The sequence below is a fragment of the Toxotes jaculatrix genome, chromosome 9, assembly GCF_017976425.1.
Source record: "Toxotes jaculatrix isolate fToxJac2 chromosome 9, fToxJac2.pri, whole genome shotgun sequence".
In the NCBI taxonomy this organism is placed as follows: Eukaryota; Metazoa; Chordata; class Actinopteri; family Toxotidae; genus Toxotes; species Toxotes jaculatrix.
Window position 1 is genome coordinate 17,866,068 of NC_054402.1, and position 25,562 is coordinate 17,891,629.

Genomic DNA, 25,562 nt, shown 5'->3' on the forward strand with positions numbered 1-25,562 from the left:
AAAATATATTTCAGCAGAACTTACAGACATCACAGTAAAGCCAGTAAAGTCAAAATTATATTGCTCTTAAAGAATGTGTGTGTGTGTTTTACACACACACACCATCAATTTTATGTTTCTGAATTTTCAGATGTTCAGTAATCGTTGAGGTAGCACTTTTTTTCCTCGTGGATATTGTTTATTGAAATCAACCCTACCTAACGCATGAGAAGATACACTTGACTTGGGCTTCACACACATTTAGTCAGTATAAATATAAATATTTTGTAAAGAATATACATTGTCTGTTCATTAAGACCAAACATAATGATGGTAAAATAAATGTAAATAACAAGACTAAGACCCCTAATGAGCTGGACCAGTTGGCACAGCTGCCATCTACATTATTTGCAAATTTTAAATATGTGGCTCAGTTTATTTCTTATTATTTCCCCACTAATCATCAATGGCGGTGGATGCAGTCGTAGTATTGACCTCAGTAGCTGCTGTAGCAAGCGAGGCCGAGGTCCCGGTCGAGGTCCCATCGCGGGGTTTGGCACGGGGCCTCATCATCTCCTCTGTGTTGCGTTCAGGTTTGACCAAGAGAACGTAGCACTTGGGCAGGAAGATGCAGGTTAGCAGGCCAAAGCTCGAGGCCAAGATGGCAAAAATCTGGACCGCTACCATGAACTTGCCACGTGTGCTAAGGTAAGCTGGGACAAAGGAGATCCACACAATGAAGAAGACAAGCATGCCGAAGGTCATGCTCTTCGCCTCACTGGAAGACAGATAAAGAAATATTTATAATGCTTCTGAAGTGTCAAAAGAAAAGTTCTTTATGCCAAGATGGCTTGACAAGAGAAGGATTGATGCTCCGAAGGTTAAAGGTTGGTATAAGACCAGAACAGGAGCACCAAGGACACATCAGAATTAAAAAAGAATGTGAACAAGTAAACAAGTGCTCAATCAGCCTCTATCTCTATGCATTGCAAAATGACTGGGGTATATCTAGACCAGGTAAAAGATAAATGAGCTATAACTAGAAGGCAAAAATATTCTGTGGGGTACTGTTTATTTTCATTGACCCCACTGAGCTGGTGGCTGTTGTGATACTGATATAACTACTTTCCTAATTGCTCATCTATTGTCCCTGAAACCTGTGTGTTTCCTACCTGAAGTGGTCCTCCAGTTTTCGGGCGATGAAGGCAAAGACAAAGGCCAGCAGTGCCAGCAGGATGTCATAGGCAAAGATACAACAGATGAAGACCACTGAGCCTTCGTCACACTCGAGAATGATCTTTATATTCTGGGCTGAGGTGTTTTTGACAGGGTGCGGAGGGAGGACGATAAGCCACACTGTGCATGCGATAGCCTGGAGAGAAGGATGATAAAGTCAGACACCACCTAACATTAAGATGTCAGAGTAAGATATCAAGTAAGATGCAAGTTTTGTTTTTTTTTTGTTTGTTTTTTCTTTTTTAAAAAAAAAAGTATGTACCTGTATTAATGTTGCCACAGCAGCTATTGCCCTCTGGTGGGCACAGGTGAGAACATCAACTTCAGGGTCAGCACTGGCTTTGGTATCATTGTTGTTATTTGTGTTGGTTACAATGACATCAGGACTGCCGCTGTTGGCTGCTGCTTCGGCTGCTGCTTTTGCAGCTTTGGCGGCTGCTTTGGCTCTGAGGCGGGCTGCTTTCAGAGCCTGGGCCCTCAGCATCAACACTGCTGCCTTACCTGAAGTAAAAACACATCAGCATGCTACAATGCAGAGAGTCTGTAACCTTGGGGAAAAAGGATTTATTCATTTTTATGTTTTTATGTTTTTTTCTTCTTTTTTGGAAGAAAAAGGATCTCAAAGGGTGAAATAAGCTCAAGAGAGGGTACAGTCATTTCTCTTGGTGATTACAAAAACCCTTGAGATTCTCAGACTGTAAGAGACAGAGACACAAACACAAATGACGTATAGCTTTATTGAGAGTCTACCCACCCATGATGGAGGAAAGGCAGAGAGCAAAGCCCAAAGCCAGGGCTACTTGGCTGGTCATGCAGCTCCAGTCCTGAGGCTCTCCAAGGAACACGATGGAGCAGAGGAAGGTCACCACCAGCGAGAAGAGCAGGGAGAAACTCAACAGAGCATCATTTACTTTCACCAGAGGGGTGCCGATATGCACAATAAACACCACCTGAAAAAAACTGACACTTTAGCTCCTTTACTTGCCACAACAAGGGATCTGTTGGCATCACTATTAGGCACATTAGTCCCTTTGTGATTCTCACCCCGACAGCGATGGTAACTAATGCTCCAAAGGCAGAAATGACGATGAGTGTGATCCCCAGCGGCTCTCCAAAGGCCAGGAACTCAATGATTTTTGGTATACAGGTGTCATGAGCTTCATTGGACCAGTTGTCTCCACTGCACAAGATACATTCACGAGCATCTGTCAGAGTGAGAAGGAGAGGGTGATGAGATGAGAAGGCAGCAGGGTCTACACTGACGGTGGCAGTGAACAGCAACACCAGACGTTACATGTTGTATCATTTGGTGTAACTGACTTGAAACTGTCCAGGAGGGTTATATTTCAGGAAAAGTTCATACATTTCAGGAAGATATTGTCACATCTTTATGGTACAGTTTGACAGTTGTATACTGACTCGTTGTGTTGCTGATCTCTCCGTCGGCACATGGGATACAGTCAAAGCAGCAGACTGGCTCTCCCTGCCGGATCCCTTTCCTGGTGCCGGGCTGACAGTTCTCACTGCACACTGACCGAGGTGGCTGCAACACACACACACACACACACACACACACACATAAACATAAACATACATTTACATATGCAGATGTGCACATGCACACAAAGACTCACAGGTAAAGAGAGACGTATGCATGAACCAACTCATTATATTCTAGAAGAACAGGCAGTTAAATGCTTAATCAATATGCTCCTGACCTCCAGCATTTCATTGTTCCACACAATGGAGTCATTCGCTATGGTCATCCTGTCCTCTGGGGCTGCTGAGCCATTGTACTGTCCCACAGTGACGTAGGCTATCTCCCCATTACTACTGAACTTCCAGTTAATGATGTCGTAGAAGCCCTTCACGTCCCCATCTTCAAAGTAGACCTCTTCATTTGTGTGTGGCACTTTGAAATGCACATTCTTCAGGTAGTACATCAGCTAAGGAGGAGAGAGAAGGAGCTACATCTGTACACACGTTTTAACATAAGCTACAATTTGAAACAACATAATGCACACTCCATGATCAAAAAGGAGCAAGACCCCCTTCTCAAAACTAGGATTGAAAATTATTCTTCAAGCTCATATTGCTCAGTTATTGGATATTTTTTAATATATTTCCTTACACTGAATAATAGTGACAATATTTAAAATGACTCCCCAGAGAGTTCCACACACATATTTCATGAAATCTCTGTATAATTTTTTTTTCAATCCCTTTGTCATCCAAGGCATCTTACCATAATGTTGTTTCCTATCACATAGCATTATAAGACGATTCTTGTCATTCTTGTCATAACACACACACACACAGGCGTACCTGCCAAGGCTCAAAGTTTGTGATGTCAGCACAGCTGTTCCCACTGAATGGTCCCTGTCCCTGTACACAGTACTCCAGGTTGTGCAAGGCGTGTGCCACAGCATACACAGCTTTGTATACACTGTGGGGAGACACCTTCCTCATCATCATCATCATCATTAGTAATCACAACATTGCCAAGATTTGTATTAGTATGATTAGTATGATTTGATCATCAAAGAGGTTCTTCAACCCAAATCACAAAATGAAAAACGTATTTTCACTCAACAGTTCTATTTTGTGTTGCACAGTTTTTGTTTGTGGTGCTTAAAGCAACACCAGCACGTGTTGTCTTTTTCAGAAATAAGTTCTCTGAAACATCTTTATATTAAAGAAATAGTCCCTTTGAAAACAGTTTACAGAGTTATATTGCATCCACAGCAGTGTCTCTAGGGGGATGAATTACTGTCAAGTTTTTCAAATGTAATTTTTCATTGCTTTGTGCAGCAAAAATGAAATTCCATTCACATCCATTGTATTAGTGTGGAGACAATAGTTTCAGAGACAGAATCTCAGCTCAAAAAATTTAAGACATGGCCAGGCACCACTTTTTTCAAACTTTGCTCAATAGTTATCTAAATTAGTAGTAAATCAGTGTATGTTGGCAGTAGTAGAGGTGACAGAGAGATAGTAGGGGCAGTTGCAGGATCATAAGTATAAACAGGGTTTTGCAGTAATACCTGCAGTAGTAGTAGTTTGAGTTGTGAGAACTGACCTGTAAGTGATTCGTAACTGGGAAACATCAGAGTAGGTGTTATTGAGCTGTACCAGGGACTCACTCCCAGTACACAGCCCTTCAGGAATCCCCCTCACTGCCCTGGACAGTGTGCCATTAACCTCCTTAGCCATCTGCTTGGCCTGTCTCAGAGCTCTGCCATAGTCCAGCGTGCAGTTAAACATCTGTAAGACAAAAAATATGGTGACTAGTAAATAAGTGGAAACAGATCATCAGTAGTCACCCAAACATCCTCAGATCAATTAAGCAGCTTGATAAACACACCGTCTCCCAGAATTCTTCAGTGAGAGGGTCAGCATAGGGGTCCAGGTCCAGTAGATGGCGCTGAAGACCAGGGATGTCAGCCCTCTTCACCCCAAAGCCCAGGGTACCACCAAGCACAGAGCTCACCTGGACAAAAACATGCAAATTATCAGCCTTACACATTTTGTTTGGATCTGTAGTTTCTCAGTTTCTGTGCAAACATCAGTCAGTGAGCTTTCACCCCAGGTCGACACTCCACTGAGCACTCACCCCAGGCTGGTTGATGAGAGCAGAGGTGACCCATGCCTCGCTGGCGATCCAGGTGCGATTGGTCACATTGTGCCGGAGAAGCTCGAGGATGAGAGGACTAAGGTCCACATCTGATGAGAAGACCACGATGATCTTGGCTGTGGACGCAACTACAGTTTCAACAATCCGCTGGATGTCCTCAGGGGAATTGACCTGAAGTTTATACAAGGGTTATAGATTTTTTTTTGTAAAAACTCAGAAATTATCTTGATGTGATCAAAATAACAGGTGGCATAGTGAAATATTATACAGGAAAGATGAACTGATTACCTTGGGCAGGGTCTCAGAGAAGGAGATACACACACCAGCTTCCTCCACCTGCTCCTTGAAGTCTTTGATGCCATACTTGCCGTAATCATCATCTGCAGCTATGGTGCCGACCCAGGTCCAGCCAAAGTGCAGCACCAGCTGGGCCATAGCGGTGGACTGGTGTTTGTCATTGGGAATGGTTCTCAGGAACGTGGGGAACTGGAACTTACTTTCCAGGGCAGAGCATGTTGAGCAATAGCTCACCTAAAGATAAGAGAACATGTCTCATTCTTTTGATATCTCCTTGTCTTTACCTTTTTGTCTCTCACTGTTGCCTTACCTGAGGGAAGTGATAAAGTCCCAGTATCCTGGCAGTGGCAATGGACAGATCAGAGCCCCCAGCACCCACTAGAGCAGCCAGAGGCGCCCCGGTCCCACAGCGGTAGTTGGGCACAGCCTCATCTTGGCCCGTGAGATAAGTGAGGGTGCCCTCCACGGCCTTGGAGATGGTGAAGCAGGAGTCGTAGATGACATAACCCAGGTCGGTGTTGGGCAGCAGGTCAGTCCTCTGGTTTATCTCATTGATGGTAAACAGCATAGTCTGGGTCCAGCGGAAAGTGCGGAAGTTAAACCTGGAGGATGTTGGGAGGGTGATGAACACACAGTACAATTCTAAAGTTTCAGTTTTGTTCTACTCACTTTTGTCTTTTATAGCAGCAGTTGGAAAGAAGGACAGAAAAACTCACTCAGCATTTGCGCAAAATCAAAATACATGATTAAAGATACAGTATACACAGACTATTTCAGTTTCAATGTTATTACCTAAATTGCCCACAAGAGGACAGTTCACAGACTTGCTGATTATTGTTGCATATAACTCTGCAAAGGCTTGTCTTCATAGTAATACGAGGCTACTGTTGCTAATTGGCCCCAGAGGTGCTGCCCTGCTCTGTCTTGATTTCTGTAGTAAAATTATGAAGTTAAGAGATCTCAGGAGTACACTGTGTGTTTGAAACACAGAATTAAGTCACTCAAGTAAAATAATTTTTCCTTTCAAGGCTAAAATATTAAATAATTTGACTCTGATGTACTATATGTTCTAGAACTGGTTTAATACAGTCTTACAACAAATTAAGCCAACGGACATTAAACCAACACGGTCACAATGATGAGAAAATACATGTGAACAGGTTGAAGATGACTCAACTCACCCCTCACACCCCGAGGAGACAGGCACCCTTGAAGTGTTGCCATCAGTGGAGGCAATACGCTTGTGAACGGGAAACATGCCCCCAACAACAACCTTCTTCTTTTCTATGTCCTTGTAGCCGCTCAGGTTGAACTTGGCCTTCAGCTTGCATGTGGACTCTGCTGAAACAGAGCTGTAAAAGTAGAAAAAGGCACATAATCCAAGCAAAAAGCGACCGATTTCCATGCTATGTGGACGCAGAAAGGAGTTTGGGAGCGCTCTCACTGTGGCAGACTGCAAAGTGTGACAGGTGTCTCATCTGCTCCCACGGGAGATGTGCTGCACAGGGTAACCTGAGAACAGATTCAACAGTGAAGAGGAGGACACTGGCTTGCAGCAACTGTGGCTGAGAGTATATAAATCTTTATTTTATGTGAAACACGTACAAGAAGGACTTTGATCATTTTAGTAAATTTTGGTACCAAAGCATTTTTATCTCATTAATGGTGAATAAAATGAAGTGTGGTTCAAAAGTTGCTCCAATGGTTTTGCCAACCTCCAAGAGGACAAACTGGGTCCTCGACCATCAAAAATAAACACAAAAACACTCCTACGTCTGATAAATTCAAAGAAACATCCCATCATTTCATTTCATCTCTCTCCTTCCTCCTGTAAATACCAAATAAATTCATTAGTCTGTCCTAAGGTCAGCTGCAGAAGACAAACTGCCACAGGCTAGGAGTTAATTGGCAGCTGCATGTGGTAACTTGTACAGTCTTTACACAACATTACGGGACGGCTACTGTTCCAAAGTTGTGTCTTTTCCCCTGAGTGTGGGTCTGCTGTGTGTTGATGGCTGATTGAACTTGTCTGCTCTTGTCTCTCAGTCAGCGGGGACAAAAACACACCTGAACCCCCAGCACACAGAGGGACCTCTGCTGGGCAACCAGGGCCGACTGCACACAAACAGGACCTTAACAAAATTTATACCGTAAACTTCTTTCAACAATATGGTTGTTTACAGTAGTTGTACGTCACTATTATAACATGACAGTATACTGAAGGGAAGTTTGCACACGGAACGCTGGAATCTAAAACAGGAAGAAGATACAGAGATGTTAGTTCATGTATAGTTGCTAATGATAAATGATTACCATCAATGTGTGCACATGAGTGTGTGATCGAGCCCTTGTGATCTGTCTCAGGCACATGAGAGACGTCTGGCTGATGCTGATGAGTTCTGCGAGAAATCAATTATGTGCCGCCATTTACAAAAATGTTCATTTCAAAGTCCAGCTCCACGTACACTCTTAAAGAGGCACATGGTTAAAAGGGGAGCTCCAGCAAGTTGTCTGTCTGTGTCTTCTACTTTTTCACTATGGTAAGATACCTTCACATGCTTCCAGTGTTAAACAAAAACTGTGATATATATACTGTGATCTGACTACTATCACACTTTATTATAAACAGACAGGGCTGCATTAAAAGAAACAAAACTGTTTTGGTCTATTATTATTTCCTTCATTTATAGAAAACCTAAATGCAATGTAGACAAGACAGAAATTAGGATATCCTAAGCATGGAGTGGGTTAAACTAAGAGTTAATACTCCCCAAAAACTAAGTGAAATATTTATTATAGATAAAGTTACTAATATCCTAGAGATTAAAAAAAGAAGGTAAACAAGTATACAGTGAAGTCCACAGAAGATATGCTTGTTATGACAGATGTGAGAAGTTTCAACATGGAGATCTTTTATTAAAGCTCAGTTTTCCATTGTACAAATGTCGTCATAGTTGAAACTGCATGCAGTGGCTTGGTTTGAGGCACGTTACTAAGGAGAATGAGCATTGTTGAACAAAAATAAGAACAAAAAAACAAACAAAAAAAAAAATCTGACATAAAGAGTTGCATAACTTAATCTTATCGATATTGCAATTAAATCCAACTACAAAATTATATGTCAACTGTCATCAAGCTGTTGTTTTCTATGGAGACATATGCAACTTAAAAAGCACACGTATAAAAGGCAGAACAGAGGGAGGAACACTAATAGCAGTTAAGACGAGTTAGGAAAACCATTCATTTTGCATTAGGAGTATTTTGCCACTAAATGTTAAGGATAAAACCGGGGATGAGAGGCACAAAGACAAATCCTGGAGGCGAGAGGACCATGTCTGAGTGAAATGTCTCTAACAGGGTACGATACACTTTTTAAAACTCAGTTAAACCTGAGCACTGTATTCACTGAGGTTTAAACAACAAGACTGAAGACTAGAGGTTATGATGTGCTGAATGTTTTAACTGTACAGAATAGAAATAAATGACACAGTAATGCCTTTCTGAGACACAGTGAACTTACGTTAGAGATGGCAACAGACAGTACTCTTAACCTGACCTTTGACACTACAGACCGACACACTTAATAAGTTGAAGTTCCCACTGGATGTATGATTCTGTTACCCTCATAAAGCACCAAGGCTTTATGGGTGGAAAAACCAAAACAAAACAAGATGTGATGTGCAAAAATGTGCCCCTGCACAACAGAAGAGCAGCCAAATAATGAAGTGACAACAGCAATTTACACAATGTGGTTATAAACTCTACTGTACTTATAATTTTGTTATTAGTCATCTTGCCATGTTTATTCTTCATAAAAAGCATACATATTGCAGCATGAGGAGAAAACAGTGTTATATCCTCCTTTCTGGAAACATCTGAGTCCAGGTTGGGTCACACCAAAGAAAGAAACAGAAAAAAGAGAAAAGAAAGAAAGAAAAATAGAACAGGCACACACAAAGTTACCCATGATATTGGCCTCCTGCACAGCTGCACACCAGTCATCATACTGAAGCTATTCTTGGGTTGACTGCTGTCCACAGTGAGTACAGCAACAATTCAACAGCTCTTGTCAACAAATGTAGCTTGGAGAGGATCGTCAGAAGAGCCCACAATGTTATAATATCACCACAGCATATTCTACTTTTGGCAAAACGAAAAGCTTAAAAATTGTTGATTGGTCACACAGGTTTGTCTGTTCAGCTTTACTTCTGTTCAGACAACCTTCTTCAGAGCACAGTATACAGGCAGAGAGTGAAGATGAACAAATCGAGAGGATAGTCTTAGGCAGAGAACGTCCTGACCTACAACAATAAAACAAAAACATCCGACAAAAAAAAGGCAGAAAACAATTGCTGAAGTCAAATCCTCCTTCTGCTGTTTTTTCCATTTCATTACACTTTCATTACATTACATTTTTTCATGCTCAACTTATCCCATAACCTGAGGCACGACATCAAGTCCACTTTCTGAACTTTCACAGCTTCTCGCCACTTGCTTTTAATGCTTTACCTCACAAAAGGAAGCGGCAATTTATCTTTTCGTCATAGAGAGGAAATACATCGTTGAACATGGATCAAAAATGACAATATATTATCAATAACCAACATTAATCCCTACTGCCAAAAATATTAAGACCAGGGAGGAGTGGTGGGGAGGGCAGAGCAGTAGCGCCTTTGAATGTGCGCCCGTCACAGTACGGTCTGCCTTCCATGGGAATGTTGAAGAGAGAGAGAGGAAGTAGCGAGGAGAGAAGGGGGAGGGAGGTGGAGAAAAGTTGGAAGGGGATGAAGGACAGAAAAGGAGGGGAGGAGTTCACCAGCCCTCTCTTATGTCTGTTGAGTGTGTCTGTGCATTGTGTGTGAGTGTGTGTCCTATCAGTATGACGCCATGTTGTGTTTTACTCCCACTCTGTGGTGCCCGGTGGTTTGGAGGTCAGATCATACATGACTCTGGAGATGCCTGGGATCTTCTTGATCTCATTTACCATCTTCAGCACCACCTGGGACAGAAGACAGATGAGACAGATAAAAATAAAATTTAAAAAAAAGAGGAAGACTGAGACACTCTTTATTTAAATAATTCTTGGGTGGATGATGCTCAATCCCTGAACCTAGGTTAGTACCCATGGTGGTAAGACGATGCCACCAAGTCCAGGAAAGTACTAAGACCAAATCATTGTATACCTCCTCTGGGATGTGATTGCCAGGCATTGCGGGGATCCCGGTCATGAAGTCGCTGGTGATGAAGGTGCGGACCACCACTGAGCGCCGGCAGGACGGCTGCTTTTGCAGTGGGTCACGGTCAAAGTGCAGGGGGGTCAGGATGACCGGCATCTGACTGATCTTACCAGAGTAGCCTGAAAGATAAAGACAGAAATGAAAGATCTCAATGCTGCTTTAACTAATTTTTATGAAACAAAGTTCCTAAATAGCTTCACTGTCTAAGACTGAAACTGCAAAATATTTTTTAAACAAATTTATTTCTATCTGTAAGGAGGATTATGGCTGTCATTAAAAAGTTTGGAAAACTTCTTCTCTTCTCTGTATTTGGAAATATTTATCCTGTTGCATCTGTCCATTTGACAATGCAAATACTTTAAGCCTAATTTCTCTTGTTCACTTAGCACTTTCACTATATATCAACAAAGTAGGTAAAAACAACCAACACTAGAGTTTCCATCAATCTATGTAGTTGAACATACAAAACAATAAATAACGTTTATGCCTCCAGTGTTTCAATGAACAGGTTTTGTCCATCTTATTAGGCCTGGATTTATTGACTGGGTGTCCACAATGCAAAACAGGGAATTCGCTCACATGGCTGAGACATTTGAAATGTTTTAATGAAGCCAAAAGGCTTACATTATGCTGTATGGACCATTTACATGATCTGTAGACAAAATGATCTTCAACGATACCCCTATTAAACACATCTTAAATTAGTACAATGAAATACTAGGTGAAACCAGAGCAACAAGTCAGGAAAGCACAGACACCTCACAAAAGAAAAGTATTCTCACTGAAGAACACAGAAAATCTCTCAAATAAATATTTGGTTTGCCTCAGGGGACGTGACATTCCCCTTATGCATGTCAGTATGCACACAAGTATGTATGTGTCCACTATCCTGGTACCAACGGCTTTGTGAAAGGAGTGAAGTAACTGTATTACTCAAACTGTGGACACATATTTACCAATATGAACTGAAATGCTTCAATAGACAGGTCTGAATGAAAATGTCTGAAATCACTTGGGCAGACACACTTACCAGACTCTCTAAGGATAGAATGAGCTACAAAGTCAGCCTGTCTGAGCGTGCTCAGAACGCCTGTGGTCAGGAAGGTTGGGGTAATGTCTGTCGGAGGCTCCTTCACATGGGACCCAAATACATACACAACTCTGGAAAAGGGAGAGACATAAACGAATGAATGAATGAATGAATGGGTCTGTGTGTTCTACTGACCACTGACAGAACTGACTGTCTCACGTGGTATATCACTGAGGAGACATGATGAGTGGAAAGACTTGCGTATTACCTATTGATGCTATGGCACATGCGAGGGATGAGTCTGGCCAGGAACATGAGAGATTCCCAGTGTGGGGATTCTTTACTTGTGACGCCGCACACGTAACTGTAGGATCGGCAATCACCCTGAGACAGACACAGAAAACATATTTTTAAAGCTAAAGTCTTTACAGAGTTACAAAGAATATAAAACAAGAGAACAAAAATCTTCAACAAATGTAAAATTAGTGACCACATGTGTGCAATTTTCCCTACATTTTGTTTCTGTGTTAAATAAACAGTGAAGTTCCTATATATAAGTCTGCATAATCTGTTTTCATTCCACCAAATTCCCCAGGCAGAGAAACCTGTCTGTGTTTCTCTACAGTCTCCCGTCTGCCCCACAATTTGAGGTCTGGGGCAAATTTAAAACTCTGGCTTCAAACAGGAAGTAATAGAGGACACACCCACACACAGACACACAGTCACTGGCTGACTCCTGTGTTTGGGTGAGGAAAGTGGTTGTAACCGTCTTTTTCTCCAGGCAACACTGAAGGTCAAAATAAAACTTGGGGTTTTTTTTAATGCCATTTTTAACCATTTCTAAGGAACACACCCTGTGTACATGTCAGAGACTCACACCAGTCAACATCAGAGAGGGAAAAATAACCTAAATGTGCCACAACAGTTACAACAGATCCCTCCTTTGGCTGGACAGAGAGAGAGTCAAGAGGTAACCAACTGGGAAGCTTTCTGTGTGTGGGTGTGTCTCGTGGTTAACCACTAAATTATAGTTTTAACACAAAGAGACAAACAGCGAGAATGACACATACTGTTTCCAAACGTCACCGCTCTTAAACCATTCATCACTGGTCTTTAAGACATTTGAATTCTCCACATATATGCAACAGCTCAGATATCCTCAACAAACAAAGAAGCTGTATTTGGACAAACCTTCAAAAATGGGCACTAAATTTTTACTTTAAAAAAATACAGATGAAGTAATTTATCCCTGTGAACACTGCCAATCTCATATGTGAGAGAAGTTGATGTGTAGGTTTGATGAACTGGATTACCTGCACGCCGACAGTTTTGATGGGCAGCAGGAAGGCATTGAGTGAATGAAGGCTGGTGATCTGCATGAGCTTCTCCTCCTCCTCATCTGATATGCACGACTTGACTCTCTGCAGCAAGGTGTGGGGCTGGAGAGGACAGACAGAGAAGCTGTTTGTAAATATGGAACTGAAAGGACAGAAACCTCCAAATATGACAAACACAGTTTGGTCTATGTCCTGACTTTTTTTTTCTTATTTTACCTTTCACTTGTTTTGAGAACACATAATTTACCAGCTGTTTCACTACAAAATAAACATAAATAAAATCTCTCATTTCATGTCCCATCACAAGAACCTATATGACTTTTGGTTCAACAACAGGTTTGTCAGTATATTCACAAAATCCCTGATTCCCAGTGTCATAGTAAAATCCAGCAGGTCAACTATGAACTTTAAATTACTTATCTAATAAACAGCTGTCCTACACATTATGGCAAATGACTGAATACTTACTTGTGCTGTCAGACAACCAGCAGCAAACACTAAATCTTATCAAAGCTAATTTTAATTTCTGTCCTTGATTTTGGTCTTGACTGGAAAAAAACTTTCCTTTGACAGCAAAGTGAAAAACAAGGTACAAAAAGCAAACTAGACAGAGCCTATTTAAATTATCACCATTCCTTGGCTTTTGGTGCAATGTGGCCAATCAACCAGCAGAGGTTGCACATTATTAACTCCGTAATTAACCAGGCAGATTAAACAGCCCCCAGCTACATGGGATTTTTGATTTCTAGAGTCGGGGGCTTTCCTGGGTTTATGCCTCAGGAACCTAGTAGTCTGGCCAAAAACTGCACAACGGAAGTCCTGATGGATCAATGCATGGTAATAAATGAGACATGCCTACACACTGTTTGTGCTTCCTTTGCATTTTAGTGACCCAATATTTCACCAATAGTTTGTGATGCTTTGAGCTGATTTACTCTTTAGACGTCTGAAGGGTAGAAAAACTCAACACGTCACACACTACTGGTTTCACTGAAAGTCATGAATCTGTCTTTAATTTGTTTGGATCTGCATACTACCACCAATATTTGATGAAATTTACAGTGTCAGCTCTAGCTTAGAGGGGTGTTTTCAATAAGCAGTGATTCAGTTAATAAATAAAACTGTGCATGCTTCACTGCGAACACTGGCATACAAATTAGTGTCTCAATTTTGACTGTTGAATGTGTTGGAAGACAGGCGTATTTGCAGCAACTGATGTCTTGCTATTACTTGCAGTTCCATAAATTGGGGTTTCTGTTCCACTAGCAAGTTGTTTTCTGCTCTCCACAGTTGTAGGAGGTCAAACAAGTAGTTATGTGTTTTTTTTGTTTTTTTTTTATGTATCTGTATTGTTCTGACCTTTTTGACGCTTGCAGAGAAGTCTGTGATGATTTTGAGGATGTTGTTTGTTTCAGCAAAATCCTTACAGATGTAAGGCTCCTCTGCACAAATCACTCTGATGGACAAACCAGGACCTAAAGGCAGGGAGAGAGAAGGAGCAGTTTTTAGAAAACACAGGAGTGATGGGAGAGTTTTGAGTCTGTCTGTCTGAATAAGTAACTGGATGATACAGGGGAAAGAGAGGCAGATTAAGAAAGGAGACAATGACAGAAAGAGATGAAAAGCCAACATTGCTGAGCATTATGTTGATACAAATCACTTTTGTACAGTTTTGTCAGAGCTGTGATGACACCGGCATGTGTGTCTGTGTACTTGCCAGGGAAAGGGTGTCGAGAGACAATCTCTTCTGGCAGGCCCAGCTCCCTCCCCAGCGCTCTGACCTCATCTTTATGGAAATCTTTCAGCGGTTCGATTACTTTTCCCTGGAGGATCACAAACAAGTGGAATCAGCATTGCTAACAGTTTGAGAGTCAGGGATATGCTTAGGTGTTGCATGGGTGTGCATTTATATAGGAGGACTGAGCAAAAAGAAAAATAATATATGAGCACTAAACAGCTTGTGAGGAGGAGAGCTGATGTTTGTCTTCACGGGAACTTCAGTGCTCCTTCAAGTGGATGAAGGATGTAAAAATCCACTTTTAATAAAAGAAAGTAATGTTTACGCATTTGCTATCCTCCTGCCATTTGTCTGTACAACTCAAGTATCAAACTGTTAGTCTGGTGCTGACTGGTATGGAAACTACTGGTGCCTTAGCACAAAAAAGTGTCATCTCATCTGTAAAAGCAGAAGTAATCTTTTTACATGCCACTCAAATCACATCACGGACTACAGAAGCAGCACCAGTACCATCAGTGCCACAGACAGCCTGCCTGATGACCTCAATACATTCTACACCCGCTTTGAGACCTCCACCGCCCACACAGAGAGGAGGCCCACAGACTCTCAGACCACTACACCCCCCTCACCCCCACCAGTCGTCTCATCAGCCCAGGTACACAAAGCCCTGAGGAGGATCAACCCCCGCAAGGCGGCAGGACCAGACAACATTCCTGGACGAGCCCTCAGAGCATGTGCCAACGAGCTGACAGACGTTCTCACCTCCATATTCAATCTCTCCCTCAGCCAGAGAACTGTTCCCTCCTGCTTCAAGACCACTACCATTGTCCCCCTCCCCAAGAAGAGCCCCCCCACCTGCCTGAATGACTACAGGCCAGTAGCACTCACTCCAATCATTATGAAGTGCTTTGAGAGAGTGGTGCTGCCCCACATTCAGAGCAGCGTCCCGGCCACACTGGACCCCCTGCAGTACGCCTACCGGTCCAACAGGTCCACCTCAGATGCTATCGCCGCAGCACTGCACATCTCCCTCTCACACCTGGAGAATAAGGACTCCTACATCAGGATGCTCTTTATTGACTACAGTTCCGCATTCAACACGGTCATTCCCCACAAGCTCACACACAAACTGTTCTCCCTTGGACTACACCCCTTCATCTGTGACTGGCTCCTGGACTTTCTGACTGGCAGGCCTCAGTCTGTCAGAATAGGGAAAAAGACTTCAGCCAGCATCATCACAAACATCGGCACACCACAGGGCTGTGTCCTCAGTCCCATCCTCTACACCCTGTTCACCCACGACTGTGTGGCCTCTCACAAGGACAACATCATCCTGAAGTTTGCGGACGACACCGCCGTGATAGGACGCATCACTGGCGGGAACGAGGCAGCCTACAGGAGGGAGGTGGCCACTCTGGTGACATGGTGTGAGGACAACAACCTCACCCTCAACACAGACAAGACCAAGGAGATGATAGTGGACATGAGGAAGGAGAGGAGCCCTCATCAGCCACTACTTATCCGGGGTCTGGAAGTGGAGAGGGTGAGCAGCTTTAAATACTTGGGGGTCCACCTCAGCCACGACCTCACCTGGACACTCAACACCACACAGCTGGTGAAGAAAGCTCAGCAGCGGCTGTACTTCCTGAGGAGGCTGAGGAAGTTTGGCATGTCACCAAAGATCCTCAGGAACTTCTACAGCTGCGTTGTTGAGTCCATCTTGACCAGCTGCATCACTGTGTGGTACGGCAGCTCCACTGCCATGGACCGCAAACGCCTGCAGAGAGTGGTGAAGACTGCGTCTAAGATCACCAGGACTCCTCTGCCCTCTCTGCAGAGCATCTACCAGCGCAGAGTCCACAGGAGAGCTGCCTCCATCATCAAGGACCCCACCCACCCACAACAAGGTCTGTTCACTCTCCTCCCTTCAGGCCGGAGGTACAGGAGTGTGAAGTGCAGGACCACCAGACTTAAAAACTCTTTCTTCCCGTCTGCCATCAGACTCCTCAACAGCTGACAGGAGTCTGTAACAACAGGCTGCAACTTTTGCACATACTGACTGTTATTATTTATTACTGTTCTGCACCTTAATAACTGCACACATACTGCACTGTTCACATAACAGTTCTTTTGCACAGTCTTCACTCTCAGCTGAATTTGCACAACAGCTGATTTGTATATATCAGTACAGTTTATATTTTGTGTAACTTTTTTTTTTTTCACTTATGCTCTTATTAATATTTTGTAAATACTATTATCTATTTTATTTACTTACAACGTTTTGTATGGCATTCTGGGTGAAGAGCAAAGTAAGAATTTCATTGTACAGGGAAACCTGTTTCCTTACTGTGCAAATGACAATAAACCCTTTGAATCTTGAATCTTGAATCTTGAATCTCAAATTGCCTGCTCCAAATTCCAGTTTTTATCTTAAGTTAAAAGATTCAGAATATTTCACTGTAAATCTTTTATCAGCATTCATTTACAGAGTACTGTAAGTTTTTTTTTTATGTGAAGAAGTAGTGAAATATGTTCCCCTGCAACAAGTCAGTGGCTAGATGTAATAATATGAATATATGAGCGACACAGTGAATGAGGAAAACCTGTGATAACGTGCGAGTGTGTTGGAATATATCTTGTTTTAATGACTGGGTCTATCCCCTAACGTGTATTTATGGGCTGTATGTGTAATTATGGTGAATCAGCACACTGTGACAATACAGTGTTGTACTGCGTAAACTCACTGACTGTGCTATTTACCAATACCCCTCCTTTTCAACTCAAGCTCTACATCGTAGCACCCTGTTCCTTTGTTACATTAAACTCAGTACCTTATTCAGTATCCACTGAATAATCATGTCCGTATTCTGAAGCAGCACAAAGAGTAAGAGACATTGATGACAGGTGTGTGGGTGCAAGTACCTCATCTCTGAGTTTGCGGATGAGCTCGGTGTCGTTGTGGTGTGTTTTGATGACCTCTGCCTTGCCGCTGGCGAGATGAGAAGCACTCTCAATGAGATCGGGCCTCAAGGTACCCTGGGCCAGGAAAACCTCCTCTGGCTTCAGATTCATCTCTCCTATCACTTCATTTGCCACCTGTGAACCAACATAATAAAGTCACATACAACAGTAAACTAGTAAATTAAAGACAAACAGTGAAGAACCCATATTGGCAGCTGCTTACATATGTGCAGTGGGACAAAAAAAAACTTTATTATATAGCGCTTTAAACCTTGTGCTCACTTTGACAAATGTGTCTCCAATTATTTTCCTCTTCTCCTCAGGGTTGGTGGTCATATTCAAAGTCTTGCTGATGCGTTTCCGTGGCGTCCTGTCCTCCTCAGAGATGGGAAGGGTTGTAGTTCCATTGTAGAAAGTGTGAGCAGCATTTACCACTGAGGAGTGCAGCATTTTAGAGGACACAAAGAGAGAGGCAGAAGACACAACTGGGTTATGAGAGACACTAAAAAAGAGGTCCTCAGTCACATCAAAGACGACAATAGTAGAACGATAATAGCTCAGTATATTGTTTTATTTAGGGCTGCAACAAATCTTCATTACTGATTCGTCATTTGGTCTGTAAAATGACAGAATAATGACAACTACCCATCACATGGCAATGAATAGTTTAATTAAAAGTATAGTTTTCAAATAATACTTTCTAATCAACTATCTAAAACAACTACCACAAGCACTTATTTCCTGTCAACACTCCCAAATTCAAGTCTTCAATTACAGTGATTATATTAAGACTTGTGAGGTCTTACTGTGTCCTCTCTACCTGCCATCCCTACCTTTGAGTTTGATGCCCAGCTTGGTGAGAGCCTCCTCCACGCTTTGACTCTCCCGCTTCCTCATGAAACCGTTGTCGATGTGAACTGCAATCACCTGGTCCTGGTTCAGAGCCTTGTTGAGGAGGGCGGTGCACACTGTAGAGTCCACTCCACCACTCAGCAGCACCTGAAGACATGATCAGAAACAATGTCTTCAGAGACAAATACTGTGAACCACTTGCTAACAGTCCGTCACAGGACCACCACCACATTATCTGTATGTGTCTTTTATGCTTATATAAGCTTCTCATTTTCATAAGATGTTATAGTATCTGGTATATCATCTGTTGGAAGGCAGTAAAATATTAAGCTTTTGGAAGACATGACTACAGCCTCAACAGCACTTTGCTTCTAATTAGCTGACTACCAACTCTTGGGAATCTCACACCTAAAATGCCACTTGCCAAATGCTTCTTACGGGAACAAGTTACAACAGAGAATAGTAACAAACAGTGAAAAACATACCCTTCAGACTGAAGAGAAAAGAGAAACAAAGGCTGTGTATTTTTTTTTTTTTACATACAAATCCTGTGCCTGTTTCCTACATTCATTTATCGCCTTCACACTCCCCTGAGATGAAACCCAGTTTGAAGCTGCTCTGGGAGTCGACTACCTCTTTTCAGATAGAACGCGGTTTAATTTGAGAGTTTAATTGGTTCTACTTAACTTCCCACCACTGCTGCTGTCAACACTTCCTGAGCAGCTAGAACACTTCACACGCAGCAACGCACTGCTTTAGACTTTTAGACAAATTAGCCCACTATTGTAGGTTAAAATACGCTGAGAATTTTTTTTCTGTCATTTTTTTCTTCCTTTTTTTTATTTAAAGTTGTCTCTCTGCCCTGAAAATGGTTTAAACACCAACACACACTCATGAAACCTGGTGCAGTTTCACTCACCAACACTTTAGATTTGTCTACTTTTTCTCTGATCTCATTGATGCAGGCCTGCTGGCGGTTCTGTACAGTGAAGGTACTTGTGCATCCCGCGATCTCAAAGAGGAAGTTACGCAGCATCTCCATGCCTCGCTCCGTCAAGTCGACTTCAGGGTGGAACTGTGTCCCGTACAGCTTCTTCTGTTCGTTAGCAATCCCTGTGGGGAAAACAGAGATGTGATGAGGGGACAGTTAAAGTTGCTGCTTATTCTCAACTGGTTCTTTTGAATAATACACTCATGCATGATTAGTAGAACATAAGCCAGATTTAGAATTTCAGATTAGTTTGACAAGTCTACAGACTCATGTCATATGTAATTACGTCTCTCCAATCTCAGGCTTTCTAAAACAAAACAAAAAGAAATACAACTGTTTTTTACAAATTTGCATGCACCACAATCTAATTCTAGATCACATTAATCAAGGTCACAGACTATCTCACGTGCCACTCACCAGCAATGATGTTCCCTGATTGGGCCACCACTTTAAAGCCATCAGCCACTTTATCCACACTGTCTCCATGGGTCAGCAGGACCAGTTCCTCCTTCTGAAGGCCTCTGGTAGGATAAAGAAACACAAAGACGTCAGAGGAAGATATGCAGTGTTCAAAAACACAGCATATGATTGTTATGTGTCAGAAACAGTTTCCACTGTGTGTTTTTAAGTTAAATGTGAGAGGCAGACTAATAAAAGACTGCAGTCTTCTATTTTAGACTCTGCAGTATTTGTTTAACAACTGACTACAAGAATGCTTCTGCAGTTTATAGAGTAAATATGGCACTGCAACAAACCCACTGAGCAGCAGCCGTGTTTTATACAATGTCCACAACACTGTGTCCTCAGCTTCTTAAGACAGAAGGAGACGCTTTAAGTTCACTGACTGATCTATAAGTGATTTCCTCTCTGATTATTTCAAGGAATGACAGGATGATTACATCAGCAAACTTCAATAAGCTCAGTCTATGGCAAATGTTTGGGTTTTTTTTGCTGATTTAAAACACAAAAATGAGTGCTTGCTTCCTGATCTGCATTCATGGTGTCAGACGAGACACAACTGACCTCGAAAAGCACAATCAGTAGTTGCAATAGGATTAGTTTACACAAACATCTGTGACCTATCAGACTATGCGATGCTAGATGGTCATGTTAACTTTTTATATTGACGAGGGAAATGTCAAGGCTCTGCAGTTTGGATACACAACACATGACGATGCAAAAACTTCAAACAAAAAATGTCTAATTAGGTCACAGAATCTGATGGGTTGCAGAACACAGTTTAACAATATGGAGCACAAGTCACTGACAAACTTCTCTCTTAAATAGTATACAGCAGCTTAGTAACAGTGTCCTGTGGCTTTTCGAGAGATACTGGATGTTCCATTTAAAGGCTTTTTATACCACTAGTAAATGTCATTTTATTATTTCTTATTATTCTTATTATTATTTCTTTTTATTTAGTATGTTTCCCCATTGCAATTTCCCCATTGTGCAATTTCCCCATTGTGGGACTATTAAAGGTTTTATCTATCTATCTATCTTTCACTGTGTGTGTTATGGGACTTGTCAGTCCAAGTTTTCTGTTTGCACCAGCAACACCATGTCAAATTCCTTGTATGTGTAACATACCTGGCAATAAAGTGTTTCTGATTCTGATTAAATGGACATACAGTATGGCTACAAAAACCTCACTGCCCTCTCCATATAGCTGCATGTGCTGTCAAACACCGGCTGAAAGGGAGATCCTGGCCAGTCTGTGTCCAGAACGTCTTTCTACATCATGTGTCAGGCCATGCTACCCTTGCACAAAGTATGTTCTCTCCACATCCTCAAACTCTACCTATGTTTCCTATCAGTCTGTCATCTTCTCATTTCACACATATCTGATTGCAAAAAAGATAACATGACAAACAATATTACCTGAAGAGGGAACAAGTGTTGTCCAGTCCAATACTGAAGACCCCATCTTCCCTTACACTCTTTTTGTGTACTGTGCCACCAAAAACTTTGTTCATCATCTGTAACGCAATTACACACACAGAGCAAAGTTAACACTTGGGACACATAATACATTTTAGTGTGATTTCAAAAATTACACAACTGCCTGCAGTTTACAGAAATGTGCTCGAGAAGCTGCTGGTTTTAATTTTCAGGCTAGCTGGGAAAACTGAGCGAGCAGTGCTCTTGTCTCCCTCAGCTAGTGTCAAAGTGCCCTTGAAGAGCGTGGTGAAGTCCCAGTTGGCCCAGGAGAGCTGGACAGCAGCCTGGAGTAGAGTGATAGTAGAGTGCAGCCACTCAACGTGAATGTATGTAACACAAATGCTTCCTTGAACAAAGGCTTTGTGGAAGAAGGATGCTCACTGCAGAATTTTTTTCTGTTTGTGTGTGCGCATGTACATGAATACCTGCATCCCATAGCAAATCCCAAGGACAGGCTTTCCTATAGTGAATATGGCAGGGTCAAACCAGGGGGCATCTTCTGCATACACAGAGGCTGGACCTCCAGAAATAATGATTGCCCTAAAGAGGGTGAAAGAGAGAGAGAACAATCAAGTCAAAATCTATAACAAATTCATAGTGACAGAATAATACAATAATAATGTGTGATGCGTGTTATTCTCATGCTCACCTGTAGCCCTGTTCTCTGATGGCAAAGGCCGGGGTCTCTAAAGGGAGGATCTCAGAGCGTACACACAGCTCCCGAACCCGTCTGTCAATCACCTTGCCATACTGGGCCCCAGCATCCAGGATCGCCACCGCTCCTTCACATGACCCATTCTGCTCTGCGCTGCTGATCTCCAGCTGTGGACACACATTCACAAAACCACACTCACTATCTTGCTTAAAGTGCTTGCAGAGTTTGCGCTGAGCAGAACAGACAGAAAAGCATACAACTATGGTCACTTTTACACAAAAGAGTTTACTAGGTGACAGGACCTTGACTAGGACACAAATAAATAATAGTAAACAAATATAGTTTTAATGATAACCTTCACAATTGGGTGGTGGTATAAGGTAGCCCACTCCTTTTAGAGTTTTGCTCCTCTGACCTCGCCACAGAAAATGTGACTCAATAAGGCTTAATGTAATTATGGACATGTGAGCTACAATACAGACATACAGTCACTCTTGTGAAGCGTGCTGCAACCATTCAGCCCATCAGTAGAATCACATGAAACCCACATGTTAGGCAAAGGTTATCACTGAGAACCCCTCTACCTCGATATACTGTTTCTGCCCACCGTTCTCCATGTCCGGATGCTATTTATATGAACATCTGCGCAGATCACAGTTTGAGAAACAAATTTCAGTACAATTTATGGGGAGAAGTCAGATCACTGACAGCTAATTGATCTCCATAAAACAATAAAACCGGGTACATGAGGACGGCAAGACGAGAAACATGATCCCACGTGGTCCGTGGAAACACTTCCACCGTTGATGTTTCTAAAAACAATTTCGATTAGGCGTGCTACCCGCCACCTCCAATTTATTATCAAAAGTACAGTTTGGCCCTTAAAATAAACCTTCGTCAATCACAGCAGCTCTAATAGTACAATCACAAGTAAAATACTCGACAGTGTAACAGCAAACTTTACCAGATCAGCTGGTAACAGCAGTAGCAGCGGCTCCGGTTGTCAGACCGGTAACCACGGTCGGCTCATACTAGCTTAGTGACGACGTTAGCAAACCTGTCTGTTAACGTTAGCTCAAAGTGTGTGACAGCAGCCGTATGGAATAAATTAGTTTGCCTTCAAAATGAACGCCAAAGCTATCGCAATAGAAGACTTGCGGTTAGTTAGTGGCACTGTCATCTCAAATTCTGGTTGCCCGGCTCAAGCTAGCAAACGAATTCCCTATTTAGCATGCTAGCTCGCGGATAGTATAAACAGTTGTAATTAGCATTAGCCTGTTAGCAGCTGGCTAAGTTAGCGGAGCTATGCTAAAACCCACGCGGTGCTTGGAGGCAAATGGTCTTGGAGGGATCCACCATAAGAGGAAGGTGCCCACGTTTGGTGGCGAAATATGTGAAAGATTATATTTTGCCAAACACCACTGAGACACCGTGCCTAGCTGGTTAGCAGCCATGAGCAACATGTTAATGTAACGCTGCAACAGGCAGACAACAGCGGACTCAATGCTCCTCAGCGGCACTGTAACGTTACATGCTCTCCTTAACTTTCCCCCCGAGGTGCACACAGGCCGTAATTAACCGGGGGAGGGGGTACACCAGCAGCCAGGGTCCTAACACGAAGTCAACCGGGTTACCCAGTACCGGAGCCGCGGACACTCCCCGGTCCACTGACCTTGCTGTCTCCGTTGCACAGAGCCATGGAGAACTGCCGTGTTGTGGAATGAGCTCTCCCCCTCGCCTCGGTGTCCCAGGTCTCACAGAGAGACAGCTACTGGTTAGCTCCTGGCTCAGCACGCCGACTACTGTTTCAAAAGCAGATTGGGTTGTTGGTCTGAAGATGGGCTGTCACAGTCTCGCCTCCTCCGGCTGGGGAGTAAGTTTCACAGAGGGAACAGACTAAATAAATGTGTCTGTGTTTCATGGGTGGAGCACAAAGTTATATCTAAAAAATGAAAGTGAGGAAGAGGGGCCTCTCGGGGGCTGGGCTTGGACAGCACAGGAGAATTTGACTCGTGACAAAATATAAGTAACTACTGCTGGTGCTTTTTTTTTTTTTTTTTTTTTTTAATTTTTTTCATTAAGTCAGTAGTAATTGTAAGGTATGTCAGTGATTCTCACAGAGATGAAGAGGGAGATCTCCTAGGGTTTGTTTCCCAGTCTCTAACCCATGAGACTTTGAGGTTTCCAAAGCAAAATAAGAATTAGTAACATTTCTGAATGCACAATAGTGTGTAGGAATGTGTCCTAATCCAATTTTTTGCTGTCTTTATGACACAGTCCTGACAAATCTCAGTTTCCTGACACAAAACTGCAGGTTAGGACAGGGACATAGTGGTAGCCTATGGAGAAAATCCCATATCACACTAATTAATCATTACATTTAAATTGCAGTATCAATAATTATTAAAATATTTTAAATTTTCTGGAAACTCATTTGAGAAAGTGCCTGTAGATATAAAACCCAGATGGGAATGTCTGTTTTTAGCTTATCCAGTGAATTAAATATCTGACAAGTACTAATAAGTGCCTAATCCTTTGAATTCAGTATTAGCATAAAACACTCCTGCTCATTTATTTGCAACATTACCAAAGACAGGCTAATACAAACAAAGGTATTACAGAAACAGCTCTGTCTTACAGTTACTATAGTCCCACAGTTTATGCTCTCATATCACCTAACCCCAGTGCTTACACCTCAGACTCTGTCATGCAGAGGCAACATGTAAGTGTGAGGAATCCCTCGTATTTTAACACATCTACTGTACTGGATGTTCCAGGGTTACAATAAGGACTTTTCCTCTTCTCGTGTCTTATTAAGACAACATAAATTACAGCATGAGTTACCCTCAGGGTCTTCATATGTGGCTTTTGTGTTGGCCTTTACAATTTTCTTCCTTTTGCATCCTCTTTATTTGGGTTAAAATGTATTTATTCTATATTTTCTCTCCATACATACATATGAGGAATATGACAAGCTCTCAGAAACTTTTAGCTTGGGATTCCTTGAATGTCAGAGAGGTATTTCACAAGAAAGACACAACAGATGTCAAATTCCACTTTGTGCCAAGCAATATTGTAGTTCTTAGCCATGTTTAGTCAATACAATTTTTCCAGGTTCAAAAGATAACTTACCCAGATGAGACATAAACCCTGATGGTGTCTCTGAGAAAATAGTTTTCAAAAGGGGTAAAAAAAGGGGTTTTCGATCTAGTGGTGACAAACATGACCAGAGAGATAATGTATACTGAAGCTTAAATTGAACTGAGAATAGAGAAACAGATCTTTTACACAGCAGGCATTTTGACTTACCACTGGGTTTAGATATTCAGATGTGATGATATCAGCGCCATCCTGTGGCAAATGTAATGAATAACACTTTACAACTCAGATAATTATTACCATGGCCACAGAAAATACTCTTTGGACACACAGTTTTTGTGTGTCCATCAAAACTGGTCAAACTTTAACCATTTTTCTAAACCAGTGCACAAAGACTATTAACATAACCACAGAAACAGTGTTTCCTCTTCAGTTAACTCTCGATGGTGTAACAGACTTGACCGGGAGCATGGCCAGATGAATTCACCAGTGGACTGCAGGATAAAAAAGATCTGTGTGCCTCTGTTGACCCTCTATTTGTGTTGATTTATTTAAGGAAGGTGTGCTACATGTGA

The 25,562-nt window shown here is 42.2% G+C and overlaps 2 protein-coding genes across 2 annotated transcripts; both read right to left on the bottom strand.

Annotated features, from left to right (window-relative positions):
- Positions 1–435: 435 nt before the first annotated feature.
- On the bottom strand, positions 436–6,551 carry LOC121187400 (vomeronasal type-2 receptor 1). The gene is made up of 14 exons (XM_041046616.1): positions 6,328–6,551; positions 5,457–5,748; positions 5,138–5,380; positions 4,829–5,020; positions 4,580–4,705; positions 4,295–4,479; positions 3,541–3,661; positions 2,934–3,161; positions 2,635–2,758; positions 2,260–2,420; positions 1,970–2,165; positions 1,478–1,716; positions 1,152–1,351; positions 436–757 (listed from the first exon to the last, which is right to left on the bottom strand). Exons 1-14 carry the CDS (start codon positions 6,549–6,551, stop codon positions 436–438), a joined length of 2,853 nt encoding a protein of 950 aa, XP_040902550.1.
- Positions 6,552–8,037: 1,486 nt separating this feature from the next.
- gmps (guanine monophosphate synthase) lies at positions 8,038–23,796 on the bottom strand. The gene is made up of 16 exons (XM_041046740.1): positions 23,561–23,796; positions 21,883–22,055; positions 21,659–21,773; positions 21,174–21,271; positions 19,710–19,813; positions 19,221–19,414; positions 18,283–18,448; positions 17,732–17,883; positions 17,411–17,584; positions 14,468–14,573; positions 14,110–14,225; positions 12,727–12,852; positions 11,682–11,797; positions 11,414–11,544; positions 10,330–10,502; positions 8,038–10,145 (listed from the first exon to the last, which is right to left on the bottom strand). Exons 1-16 carry the CDS (start codon positions 23,585–23,587, stop codon positions 10,044–10,046), a joined length of 2,073 nt encoding a protein of 690 aa, XP_040902674.1. The 5' UTR covers positions 23,588–23,796; the 3' UTR covers positions 8,038–10,043.
- Between the last annotated feature and the right edge of the window lie 1,766 nt (positions 23,797–25,562).